Here is an 11636-nt window from a genome sequence, read left to right as displayed (position 1 = left end):
TATTTTAAATAGACAAAAACCTATTTTATACTTTGAACCTTCACGTTTTTATCACTAATATTGTTAGAACAACATAAACAAAGGCTTAAAAAAAACCCTCATACATTTTTCCTAATTTTAAAGAACTCATACGAGTACAGTTCGCATTAAAACAATAATTTTTCTTTTAAAAAGATATTGAGATATTCCTAGTTATGAAGTCAAAATTATAAACAGAGCTTGAAAGTCAAAATTTGGCTTACAAATATTAGACACGTGTTACCCGTGTGAACGGTTGTTCATATTCACGTGTCATTTTGAAAGCTTTGTAAAGTTTTCAAAATTTAAAGTATTTAATAATTTTAAACTTTCAATATAGCACAGGCTTTCCATTTCCTAAATTATTTTGCACCTGTTTCGTTCATCTCTAGAGGATAGCAACATAATCAAAACTTTGGACGGTATTAAAATGGTAGTCCAATGTTTGCAATACGATATTGAAATACATAGAGACAAATAGACAAAAATAGCACAAGAAAAATCTTATAATCTAACATGATCCAAATAGAACAGAGAAGAAAGATTTAAAACCAAAGGAATCTTAGGCAATAATCGCAAATACAGCCACCTTGTTCGTATATCATCACTTTAAATTAAAAACCAGAAGACTGGCCAAGTGAATGAATGGCTGGTTTGTCTTGAAGTTTAAGGAATAACAACTTCGTATAACTTTTCGACAATGTTTTCATAAAAAATTAATCATACACTGATCGAACCACGTTTAAATTTTATAAAACCAAGAAAGTTAACTTAGAATCCCAAGTTTTAAATGTGCAAAAACATACGGAAAAAATATATATAAAGCATGAATCAATACTGAAAAATGGAGGGCAGATGTCTACTATTATCAGAATCGATGAAGCCGAGTACAATAGCAAAGTACATAAAAAACCAAAAACTCCATCCCCTCCCCACACAGAAGAGGCAAAACAAAAAAGAGCTTAACGCTCCTAGCAGGGTAACAACAATGGTTCCTGAAACCGATTTATTCAGACTACTCATTTTTGCACGAGCAAGACACTAAAATCGCAGCTAGACACAAACATATGGTACTAACGTGTAGACATGCTACCGTGCAGTAACAGCTTAAAGGGAGTTCTTGGCAACGTGAACAAGCAGGTCAATCACACGTGAGCTGCAAGACAAGGAACACAGGTATTAGATCTAGCTGAATTAATAAAAGTAATAATGATAATGAAGCATATATAATTGGTACGATTAGATTTTTGGCTAAATTTAATTACCAATTGGGTTAATTAACCAACCAACAACCTGTTACATGACGCACTACCAAACTGTTCTACACAAGAAAGGTCTAAAGGTCAATTACCTGTATCCCCACTCATTGTCGTACCACGAGACGAGCTTCACAAAATTTTTGTTCAAAGCAATTCCAGCCTTTGCATCAAAAATACTTGATCTGAAACAACGATTGGACAAAAGGGTTCAATAACAGATAAATGAATAATGTGAAAATGAAATGCAACAAAAACTTGGACCCTAAGCATCACTACAACGACCAGGTATGAATAATTTCCCAACTGTGGCATAATTTATACCTGCTGTCACCCACAAAGTCGGTGGAGACCACATCATCTTCGGTGTAACCAAGAATTCCCTTCAACTTGCCCTCGGATTCCTCCCTGAGAAAGACAACATTTATATAAGACAGTGGGCAAGGACCGATCCCAAAATGGGCGCACCTCTTGAATTGAATTTCGAATAACAAGAGTCACAAATTTGCATAAGATTCAACAACACCACAACATCAATAAGAGTATTCTGCACTTACTTGATAGCATTTTTAATTTCGTCATAGCTGGCACTCTTCTCCAGCCTCACTGTGAGGTCAACAACGGAGACATCCACGGTGGGAACACGGAATGCCATTCCAGTCAATTTTCCATTCAAAGAAGGAAGGACTTTCCCAACAGCCTTGGCACAGAAAAATAAGAATACGAAAAGATCAAAACAGAGTTGTCTGTAAACAATACAATATCAATCTTGTAGCAAAACCAGAAAAAAGCAAAACATATTAGATGAAATATTGACCTTGGCAGCTCCAGTGCTGCTAGGAATGATGTTAAATGAAGCAGCTCTTCCACCTCTCCAGTCTTTGGCTGATGGTCCATCAACAGTCTTCTGGGTAGCTGGTTTGCAATACAATAACATAAACCAAACTCAGTAATTAGTATGTATGAGCCAAAACATGCAACAGGCAATCCATTTAGAGAGACTCACCGGTGATGGAATGAACTGTGGTCATCAAACCCTCGACGATGCCAAATCTGTCATTAATAACCTGCAAAATTAACAAGAAACAATTAGAACTAAAGTAGTCTCAACACAACCAACAAAAAAAAATATACTACACGGAATGAGGCCAACAGCAAACCTTGGCGAGTGGAGCAAGGCAGTTGGTTGTGCAGCTGGCATTGGAGATGATATCAAGCTCAGGCTTGTACTCGTGCTCGTTCACACCAACAACAAACATGGGAGCATCCTTGCTGGGGGCAGAAATAATAACCTTCTTAGCACCACCCTGGATTAATAAAAAGACAAACCAAACAAACATTAAAATTCCACCTCATACTAAATCGTCTAAAAATATAAAATCTCAAACAATATTTCCAAAAAGGCAAAGAAATTAGGATACAATGCTTCAAACATAGAACACAGAAAATAACAAGGCGTGTAAATACTTAATAGAGTTAAAGGGTAGTGCTGTAAATAGAAACCTTCAAATGTGCGGCGGCCTTGTCCTTATCGGTGAAAACTCCGGTGGACTCAACAATGATATCAGCTCCGGTCTTACCCCATGGGATCTCTTCAGGGTTCCTGAGGATTAACAAAAAAGATTTAACGGCATTAGTCGAAAAGAAACCAACACATACAACATAAACATGCAAAAGGGTGAAAATAGACCTGTGTCCAAAAACAGTGACTGGCTTCTCACCAAAGAGAAGGGTATTGGAGTCCTTAACGGTGACATCGTGGTGCTTCCAGTGTCCATGAACACTGTCGTATTTAAACATGTATGTCTACAGACACAACCAAACACCGTCAACAACCAGATCTAACGGCTAATAACAATATACAAATGAAAACCTTGCCGATCTGAACCGTAAACGTTGTTCTAGTGTTGACAGTTAGAGAGAAGAGAAGGTGTGTACCATGTAATCGGTAGTGATGAAGGGATCGTTAACAGCAACGAGTTCCACATCGTCTCTCTGAAGAGCCACCCTGGCCACCAAACGGCCAATTCTTCCAAATCCTGTTACATTTGAAATAAATAAAATTAAAAAAAAAAAGAATAAAAAGAAGGAGAAAACGAAACAGAAAAGGTGTTGAACTGATCTGAAGGAAGAGAAGGGAGAAGAAAAGATGAAGATGATGTACCGTTGATTCCGATCTTGACCTTGCCTGATCCGTGCAATTCATTGGAAAAGGAAACAGAAAGAAGAAAAAAGTGAGATGAGTTGAAAAAGAAGAGAGGAGAAAAGGGAAAAAAAGTTGTGGTGGTTATTGCATACCCATGAGTGGTTGGTTGGATTTGGAAGAGAAGACTTAGGAGTTGAGAATGGAAGTGAGAGTGAGTAAGTGAGAGAGTGGGATAGGGTTTTAATAGAAGAGGGAAATGAAAAGTAGTTGGTGGTGGGTGACACCTACAAGACCGGCGTAAGACCCGTGAAAGATTACCTCATTCCATTTTCTGCCATTTCTACGTTCCAGTCGCTCTAATTCTTCTTTTATAATTACTCTAAATTAAGTAAAAGTGAGATTGGGTTACTTCTTTTTTATCGGCAGAAAATAATTAACTTTTTCTAAATAAAATAATTTTATATTATTAAAAAAGTTGTTTTATTTTTGTTATTCATTATATATATAAATTATAAAAAGATTTCATAAGAAAATCTAACAATTTCTATCAAAAAAAATGTTTTATAATAAATACACTAGAGATAAGATATGTTTCACCAGATGATTTAAACAATTTTATTTCTGTTACATGTGATATTATTATTATTAACAATAATTCAAATGCAGGGTCTGAAGGAGAAAACAAAATACAAAACTGAAAAACAAAGTAGGTAGGTGTAAAGGAAAATGGTTATTGTGCAAGAAGGAGGGTGTTAGTTACGCATGGTAATACGAGACAACAAAAAGGTTTTGCATGTGTCTTTTATGTTAGAAAGAGAAAGTAAAATGAGAAAATGTGTGTATATTTAAAACGAAGAAAAAAGTATTTTAAATTTCAAACACTATTTTTTATGTTTAAATTTTTTAACTTTATAATTAGGGTCGACTAAAATAAACCTAACTCCTGTTAAAAATTCAATTGAATTAAAAAGTAATTTATTTGAAATGAATTTAATTGAGAAATAGTTAGACAATCTAAATTGAACTTTAAATTGTTTTTTTTTTAACAAACTGAATTAAATTGAATTGTTCTGTAACTATAAACTAAACTAAATTATATTGAATTGAACTGTTTTCCAAAAATTGTGTTATTTTTAAACTAAATTGAACTAATTTTGATAGGTTATAAATAAAAAAAAAACTATTTCAACATTTTTGAAAACTTAAAATATAAACTAAAATAATATTAAAAACTAAGTTAAATTAAACTTAATTTACTATATGTCATACATTTGGAAATTACTATATGTCATTAACAATAATCACGTCGACATAAATTAAACTAATATTAAAAATTAAATTCAATTAAAATACAAGCATATTAACGGTAACATTAACATTGATTTTACCAACTTTAAAAATTCAAAAAATCCAAGTAAATTATTTTTTTGTTGAGTTTGGAATATGTCTTATGTGTAAAAGTTTATTGTTGGAATTAAATCTGCGAATTTTGTAACGTCCAATTTAATTATTAAGCGAAATTAAAAGAAACGTCACATAAAGATAGTACAATAGCGCAGTCATGGGTCCTTAACACAATCCCTACAAACTGGGCACACCACGATGCCAACGGGAAACCAGATAAAAGTCTAACAGATGAGAGTATAGTAGTAAAGCATAAAGCAATACATGGGTCATAGCCCTAAAGAAAACCCATGAAGAAAATAAAGTCTAGCCCACATGGCTAAGAAGCGGAATCGCCATTTCCTTGTTGACCGCGAGAACCTCGCCCATCTGCTCCCATCAATTAAATTGATGATCATTGCAAGAAAGAAGAGCCACATACAAGACAACCATACAACAAACAGGGTAAGCTAGAGTAAAACAGTTTATCAAGTAGATACATATCATCACACAATCCAAGCATTTCATATATCATCCAAACATGTTCTGACTTCTCAAACAATACACTAGACCCTGACTCGACTCATCCGAATACATATAATCTGGTCGGATTCAGCGAATGCTTGCACTTGTGGTGGATACCTTTGCTCACCCCCAAGCTGCTCACCCCCGAGCTATGTGTTACAAGTGTTACAATGAATCAATTTCCCTCACCACAAGGTTAGCCCTTAATGAATTTCAGGTCTCCTGTTACTCTCACCACAGGAGTCAGTCCGCTCTAAGTGAGACTAACTGACTCCTTAGAGTGTTAGGATGAAACCTTACCTTGAATCCTTACTAGACTATACAGATGGGGCACCACCATGAACACCCACTAACATGGGTCATGGAATTACGTCCCGACCACTGAAGTGCAACCCCGGTGGTCTCACCTAGAGGCTCCAAGGAATTACACACTGACACGGACCAAAATCATACATCAACAATCAGAGAACACTAATCATGCTTACAATTTCATACCAACCTCTGAAAATGAATCCTCATTCGTATCACATGTTGAACCCATACCACCGATCATTACCACCCCATGAGTATAGGGCCTCATCTCATAACAATATCATGCCTCTTTAATTCCAACCCATTCATTGATTTCACATGCCAAGATCCCTCAATCACATTTATCCAATTTATAATACAGAACATACCATGCCTTTCATTTCACAGACTTCATACATCATACAAAACACATCATAACCCAACAATACAATTACCAATTTAACAAAGTCCTCCAACCTGTAGCGTGTCTCGCTCAAGCCAAGAGCCCTCGCTCAGGCGAGAGGGGTACTCTCGCTTAGGCTATAGACTCTCGCTTAGGCGAGATCGCGACTAGTGTTGGGACTTTCTCGTAGGCTCGCTTAGGTGAGTCTTGGCTCGCCTGAGCGAGACAACCTCTCGCCCAACAACGAGGTCTCTCGCCTGGGCTAAACCACAGCAGCATTCCAGGCCTTCACTCCTTCTCGCCTAGGCGAGTGGTTCTCGCTTGAGCGAGACTGAGCGAGGGTTCGCGAAACCCCTAGTTTGCACCTGCAAGTCTCGCCTGGGTGAGTTCCTCTCGCCTGGGCGAGATTGACAGATCTCGCCACTGTTTCTCTTACAATAGTCACATGCTCACACCCAAATGACAAGACATGGTCGTTCACGCATTCAACACACTCATACAGTGCATACCACATCCAACAAACTCTAACTCATTCAGAAAACAATCAAGACTCTGACTCTAACTTCCCCGTACCTGGAAAAAGCTTAGTAGAGACCCAGACAACACGACCACGAGCACAACAGCTCTAAGGATTAACTATGGGGATGTAGTAACAAGCTCTCTTAGCTTAACGTGACAGTGAAAGCAAACCCTAGCAGAGGGGTTGACGGCTGCATTCCTAGGTTATGTGAAAATGAGTGGAAAGTGTGACTTATGGCAACGAAGAATGGTTTTATCTACTAGGCCAGCCCTTAGGCCCACTTACAAGGGCAACCCCTTAAATTTAGGGCAGGAAGAAATGAAATATTCTTAATGGGCCTTACATTCTCCCCAACAAGAAAAATTTCGACCTCGAAAATAAAGACTCACCAGGTAACTAGATGTGGATGTGATTTTCTCATGTCCTCCTCGAACTCTTAAGTCGAGTCACCTGTCCTCCGATCCCATATGACTTTAACAAGGCTGACAGCTTTTCCTCGGCGTTCCTCAACTTTGCTATCCTCTAAGGCGACGGGTGGAACTTCCATTGTGAGGTCTTCCCTGATCTGTATATCATCGGCTTCCAACACGTGAGCCGGGTCAAACACATACTTTCTCAACTGTGAGACGTGAAACACTGGGTGAAGGTTTGCCAATTACGGGGATAAAGCTATCTCGTAGGCCACGGGTCCAATCCTCATCGTGATTTGATAGGGACCAAGGAATTTAGGAGAAAGCTTCTTTGAGCGAAGAGCCCTTCCCACACTAGTGGTTCGGGTCACCCTCAAGAACACATGGTCCCCAGCTGCAAACTCTAAAGGCCTCCTCCTGCGGTCCATATAGGCCTTCTGCGGTCCATATAGGCCTTTTGCCTACTCTGAGAAGCTTGCATTCTCTCTCTCACCATCCTCACCTTCTCAGTAGTCTGCTCCAATAACTCTGGTCCCACAAGTACTGTTTCTCCATCTTGGTACCAACACAAAGGGGTCTTGTAACATCCCGTTAAGATATTACGGGTTTAAACAAAAAAATAAAATAAGAAAATAAAAACGCATTAATTATAAATCCATTTCCCAAAAATGCGGGAAATTTCAAATAATTTATTTCATAATAAAGATAACTCTGAGTTCAAATCTTCTCAAAATTCAATGAAATACCAAAACAGTCTCATAATAGATTACATCTTTAATCCAAAACCATAAATGATAAAACTCTATAAAACTATTCCCATGAGTTTTCCTCGCTCCGCTGCTAAGCCTCACCAGATCCACCTACAACATCATATGCTCCCGTGTACCGCGTACACGATCATCGCCAAACACAAGCAGATAGGGTGAACTAACAAAATAAACATATATATATATATATATATATATATATATATATATATATATGACACAAATATACCAATCACACAATCACACCAAAGGAATTCCATCCTTTGATATCACATCACATGGCCACCACCATGTTATTCGTGTTCTACATCTTCTAGTGGGTACCTCAAGGTGTCTTGCTGCCATACCTATCGGCCACAACCGATAGAGCACGTGCGGGTAACCATGCTACGGATCATACACCGTAACGCCAAGTGGAGTTCCCATATACAAACATAATTCGTAACGTCCCAAGACTACAAATCATACACCATAACGCCAGGTGGAGTTCTCGTGTACCGCGTACACGATCATCGCTAAACACAAGAATATAGGGTGAGCTAACAAAATAAACATATATATATATATGACATAAATACACCAATCACACAATCACACCAAAGGAATGTCATCCTTTGATATCACATCACATGGCCACCACCATGTTATTCGTGTTCTACATCTTTTAGTGGGTACCTCAAGGTGTCTTGCTGCCATACCTATCGGCCAGAACCGATAGAGCACGTGCGGGTAACCATGCTACGGATCATACACCGTAATGCCAAGTGGAGTTCCCATATACGAACATAATTCGTAACGTCCCAAGACTACCAAACTCGTCAATGAACTATTGAGGAGGGCAATCTATCTGGACCCATCCGTACTGGCCACATCTAGCACACTCACACCGGCAATACTCGCCAACCCGAGCTCAACTCAAAGGTTCCTCGTGTTCATCCGCCATCCCGAGCTCAACTCGAGGGATGCCATTCCGAGCTCAACTCGAGGAATGCCACGTGCTTAACCCCTATCCCGAGCTCAACTCAAGGGATACGTTCTAAGCTCAACTCAAGGAACACCAGCAAGTCGACCTTTAAGATATCCTAGAAGTCGTGTAGATCATGCACATCATAGCAAGCATAACACCAATCTGCTACAGCAAAATTGCCTGGCGGGGGACACGTACCGCTAGGCGCTGTCACTTCCAGATTGTCTGGCGGGGGACACGTACCGCCAGTCGCTACACCAGTACTTTCACATTACTGGTTTTAGTTCAGGTTCAAGCACACTTCCCACAGGTTGCTCTCATTTGCTCTCATTCTAGAGTACCCCTAATGAAAAGCATTGTCATCTATAATGTTCTAGGCCTTATAGCATCTCACATGTGCATTCATCACCTAGTTGTATAGACCATCCCAAGCATGCTCAAAGAAAATATAAGTAGCGACACTCTAACAATTTTAAGCACATGATCTTATGCACCAATGCAATTTAATATTGACACCCATGCCTTCACCAAACCAATTCTCCACATGTGACTAACCCAAAGGAACATTCAAATTGATATAGACTTACCACATAACCCAATTATGCTTCATTAGAAGTTACTTGAACTAATCAAGGGCTTATTCATGTATTTTACAAACTCCAAAATCATCAATATTCAGTGATTTATATCTCTAGCTACTGACCTCCAAATCCAATCTCCACCGTTCAAAGTGAAGAACCACATGTTATGGACCACCTGCCAAAATTTCACCTAAATCGGACGGTTAACGAATCGGAAATGCAGTTTTACGAAAACTGCATGAATCAGAAAAATTGGTGGCGCCTAACGCCCAGAATCAGACGACTAGCGCCCGGCGGGACTAAACTACTGCCCGACGGTTACTGTTGTGCGAAAAGTACGAAAACAACATTTTTCATGAATCAACACACCACACATCTCTAGTGTGGCGCCTAGCGGCCAATTCGGTGCCGCCATGCGGTTCCTACAGTTCCAGGAACCCAGCAACCCTTCCCTTGCGCCTACGAACCTCAACCAGCCCAACCATCCCGATTTCCTTCAGTTTCGACTCAATACTCACCACTCAAAGGTTTAGGATCACAATTCATCCAATAAGTTTGTAGTTTATTACACAATTTGTTATACAATTTTCAAAAACCCTAATTCTTCCACCCTAACATTCATTCATAGCCAATCTCATTTGATTCCTTCGCACTACCATGACTTTTCACAATTAATCCCTTCCTTTTGGTCCAAATGTTGTTAAAATTCCTTTTCCACCGAACCAAAGCAACCCAGAACATGCAGAACCCGAAAATCGAATCAAAACGAAAAGCATCACCTGGCGGGTGTTCTTCACCGCCAGGCAGTTCATGATTAACCCAAAAAACTGAGTGGCGGGGCTTGCGTCGCCTGGCGGCACTAAGCTCACCGCCAGGCGGCACTAAGCTCACCACCAGGCGGTTCCTATTAGGAACCCAGAAAAATAGGCAAAATGCATGTGTAGCCTGGCGGCAGTTCATCATCTGCTAGGCGGTTTCTGGAAAAATTCCCAGAAACGCGAAATTCAACAAAAATAGACATTGATCATGCAATAACATACGATACAACATACATTTAATTATTAACCAATTAAAACGACGTTAATCAGCTCCCCTAACCTGGTCTCCTTTGCTTAATTTGAATGTGAGATTCTTCTTCTTGGCCAAAAAATGTCTTCCCTTAGTGCTCCCGCATTCTAGCTCCAAACAGACTCTTAATTCTCTCAACACACTCTAAAATTCGCTCTCCTCTCACTATGTAACAATGGCAACCTTGCAAACCTTTCTTCTAACCTAAAATTGGCTTTTTAAGGGTGCCTTAATGCTAGGTTAATTACCAAAACGAAAATTTGGTTTAATGATGCTTGTAAATACCATTCACGGACCATTATGGCTGATTCTCCAGCCTCCTTGGCTGCCATTTAGCTAGGGTTTTTCCTTGCCCTTTCACCTTCATGCCAAAGGAATTTTAGCAAAAAGAAAGTTTAGTTTAGGTTCACCAAGGTTCGAACCCATCCCATGCTAATGTCAAATTAATGCATAACCATTTAACCAATTCATGTTTCGTGATGACTAATATAATTCTATGATTATATAAATAACACACAATTGGCATATATAACACTCGAACCCAAGTCCTTTCACACGATAAAGTACTCTCCACCATTTGAGCTAATACTTTTCCACATCATATCAATCACTATTAAGTGCTATAAAGGCTTCCACGACCCACATTTATTAATTAATTAAATTTCACGGGTCTTACAGGTTCTGCACTTCCTACCATAAAGGGCCTCATACGGCGCCATGCCAATACTCGCATGGAAACTATTGTTGTAGGTAAACTCGATCAGCGATAACACTTCGTCCCAAGCACCCAAGTGATCCAGTATACATGTCCGTAATAAGTCCTCAAGTGACTGGATCGTCCTCTCGGACTGACCATCCGTCTGAGGGTGATAGGCTGAACTCATGGTCAATTTGGTTCCCAAAGCATCCTGTAGGGTTTGCCAAAACCGTGACGTAAACCAAGGATCCCTATCTGAGACTATACTCGAAGGTACTCCATGCAGTCTTACGATTTCCTTGATGTACAGTTGGGCCAACTTAGCCATGGACATCCTTAAGTTTATCGCCAAGAAATGAGCGCTCTTGGTCAACCGATCCACTATAACCCAGATGGTGTCGTGCCCTCTAAAAATTCGTGGCAAATGGGTTACAAAGTCCATCGAGATACTATCCCATTTCCACACTGGTATATCTAAAGGCTGTAGAATCCCACCAGGCCTCTGGTGCTCCACCTTCGCCTTCTGACAGGTCAAACAAGCTGATACAAAAAGAGCCACATCTTTCTTCATCCCCTGCCACCAGAAGGTCTCCTTGAGGTCCTG

General features: G+C 39.4%; 2 protein-coding genes across 3 annotated transcripts; both read right to left on the bottom strand.

Annotated features, from left to right (window-relative positions):
• Window positions 1–853: 853 nt before the first annotated feature.
• Window positions 854–3798, bottom strand: LOC114162978 (glyceraldehyde-3-phosphate dehydrogenase, cytosolic). Of its 2 annotated transcripts, XM_028047008.2 has the most exons (12): window positions 3573–3798; window positions 3439–3462; window positions 3213–3313; window positions 2965–3080; window positions 2778–2877; window positions 2435–2581; window positions 2281–2341; window positions 2092–2189; window positions 1832–1974; window positions 1599–1682; window positions 1370–1459; window positions 854–1174 (listed from the first exon to the last, which is right to left on the bottom strand). In XM_028047008.2, the coding sequence occupies exons 1-12, from the start codon at window positions 3574–3576 to the stop codon at window positions 1126–1128; spliced, it is 1017 nt and encodes a 338-aa protein (XP_027902809.1). In that variant the 5' UTR covers window positions 3577–3798; the 3' UTR covers window positions 854–1125. The 2 variants fall into 2 exon arrangements, with proteins under 2 accessions (XP_027902809.1, XP_085522327.1); XM_085666201.1 differs by having other exon boundaries at window positions 2778–3080.
• A 3180-nt stretch (window positions 3799–6978) lies between these two features.
• On the bottom strand, window positions 6979–7380 carry LOC146883621 (uncharacterized). Its single transcript, XM_085666655.1, has 2 exons — window positions 7260–7380; window positions 6979–7178 (listed from the first exon to the last, which is right to left on the bottom strand). Exons 1-2 carry the CDS (start codon window positions 7378–7380, stop codon window positions 6979–6981), a joined length of 321 nt encoding a protein of 106 aa, XP_085522781.1.
• Between the last annotated feature and the right edge of the window lie 4256 nt (window positions 7381–11636).

Source organism: Vigna unguiculata, chromosome 9, assembly GCF_037176805.1.
Source record: "Vigna unguiculata cultivar grain cowpea cultivar isolate G323 ecotype 2 chromosome 9, ASM3717680v1, whole genome shotgun sequence".
Taxonomy (NCBI): Eukaryota; Viridiplantae; Streptophyta; class Magnoliopsida; order Fabales; family Fabaceae; genus Vigna; species Vigna unguiculata.
Note: the sequence above shows the minus strand (reverse complement) of the source record. Positions and strands in the feature narration are given on the sequence as shown.

Excerpts from the sequence above, each read along its gene's own strand:
- LOC114162978 (XM_085666201.1), bottom strand. Across the intron at positions 2,342-2,434 it reads GCCTTGCTCCACTCGCCAAG|GTTATTAATGACAGATTTGG; the intron begins GTTTGCTGTTGG and ends TTAATTTTGCAG. Across the intron at positions 1,975-2,091 it reads GCAGCACTGGAGCTGCCAAG|GCTGTTGGGAAAGTCCTTCC; the intron begins GTCAATATTTCA and ends TTCTGTGCCAAG.
- LOC146883621 (XM_085666655.1), bottom strand. The coding sequence starts at position 7,380 with ATGGACCGCAGGAGGAGGCCTTTAGAGTTTGCAGCTGGGGACCATGTG. Across the intron at positions 7,179-7,259 it reads GCTTTCTCCTAAATTCCTTG|TGTTTCACGTCTCACAGTTG; the intron begins GTCCCTATCAAA and ends ACCTTCACCCAG.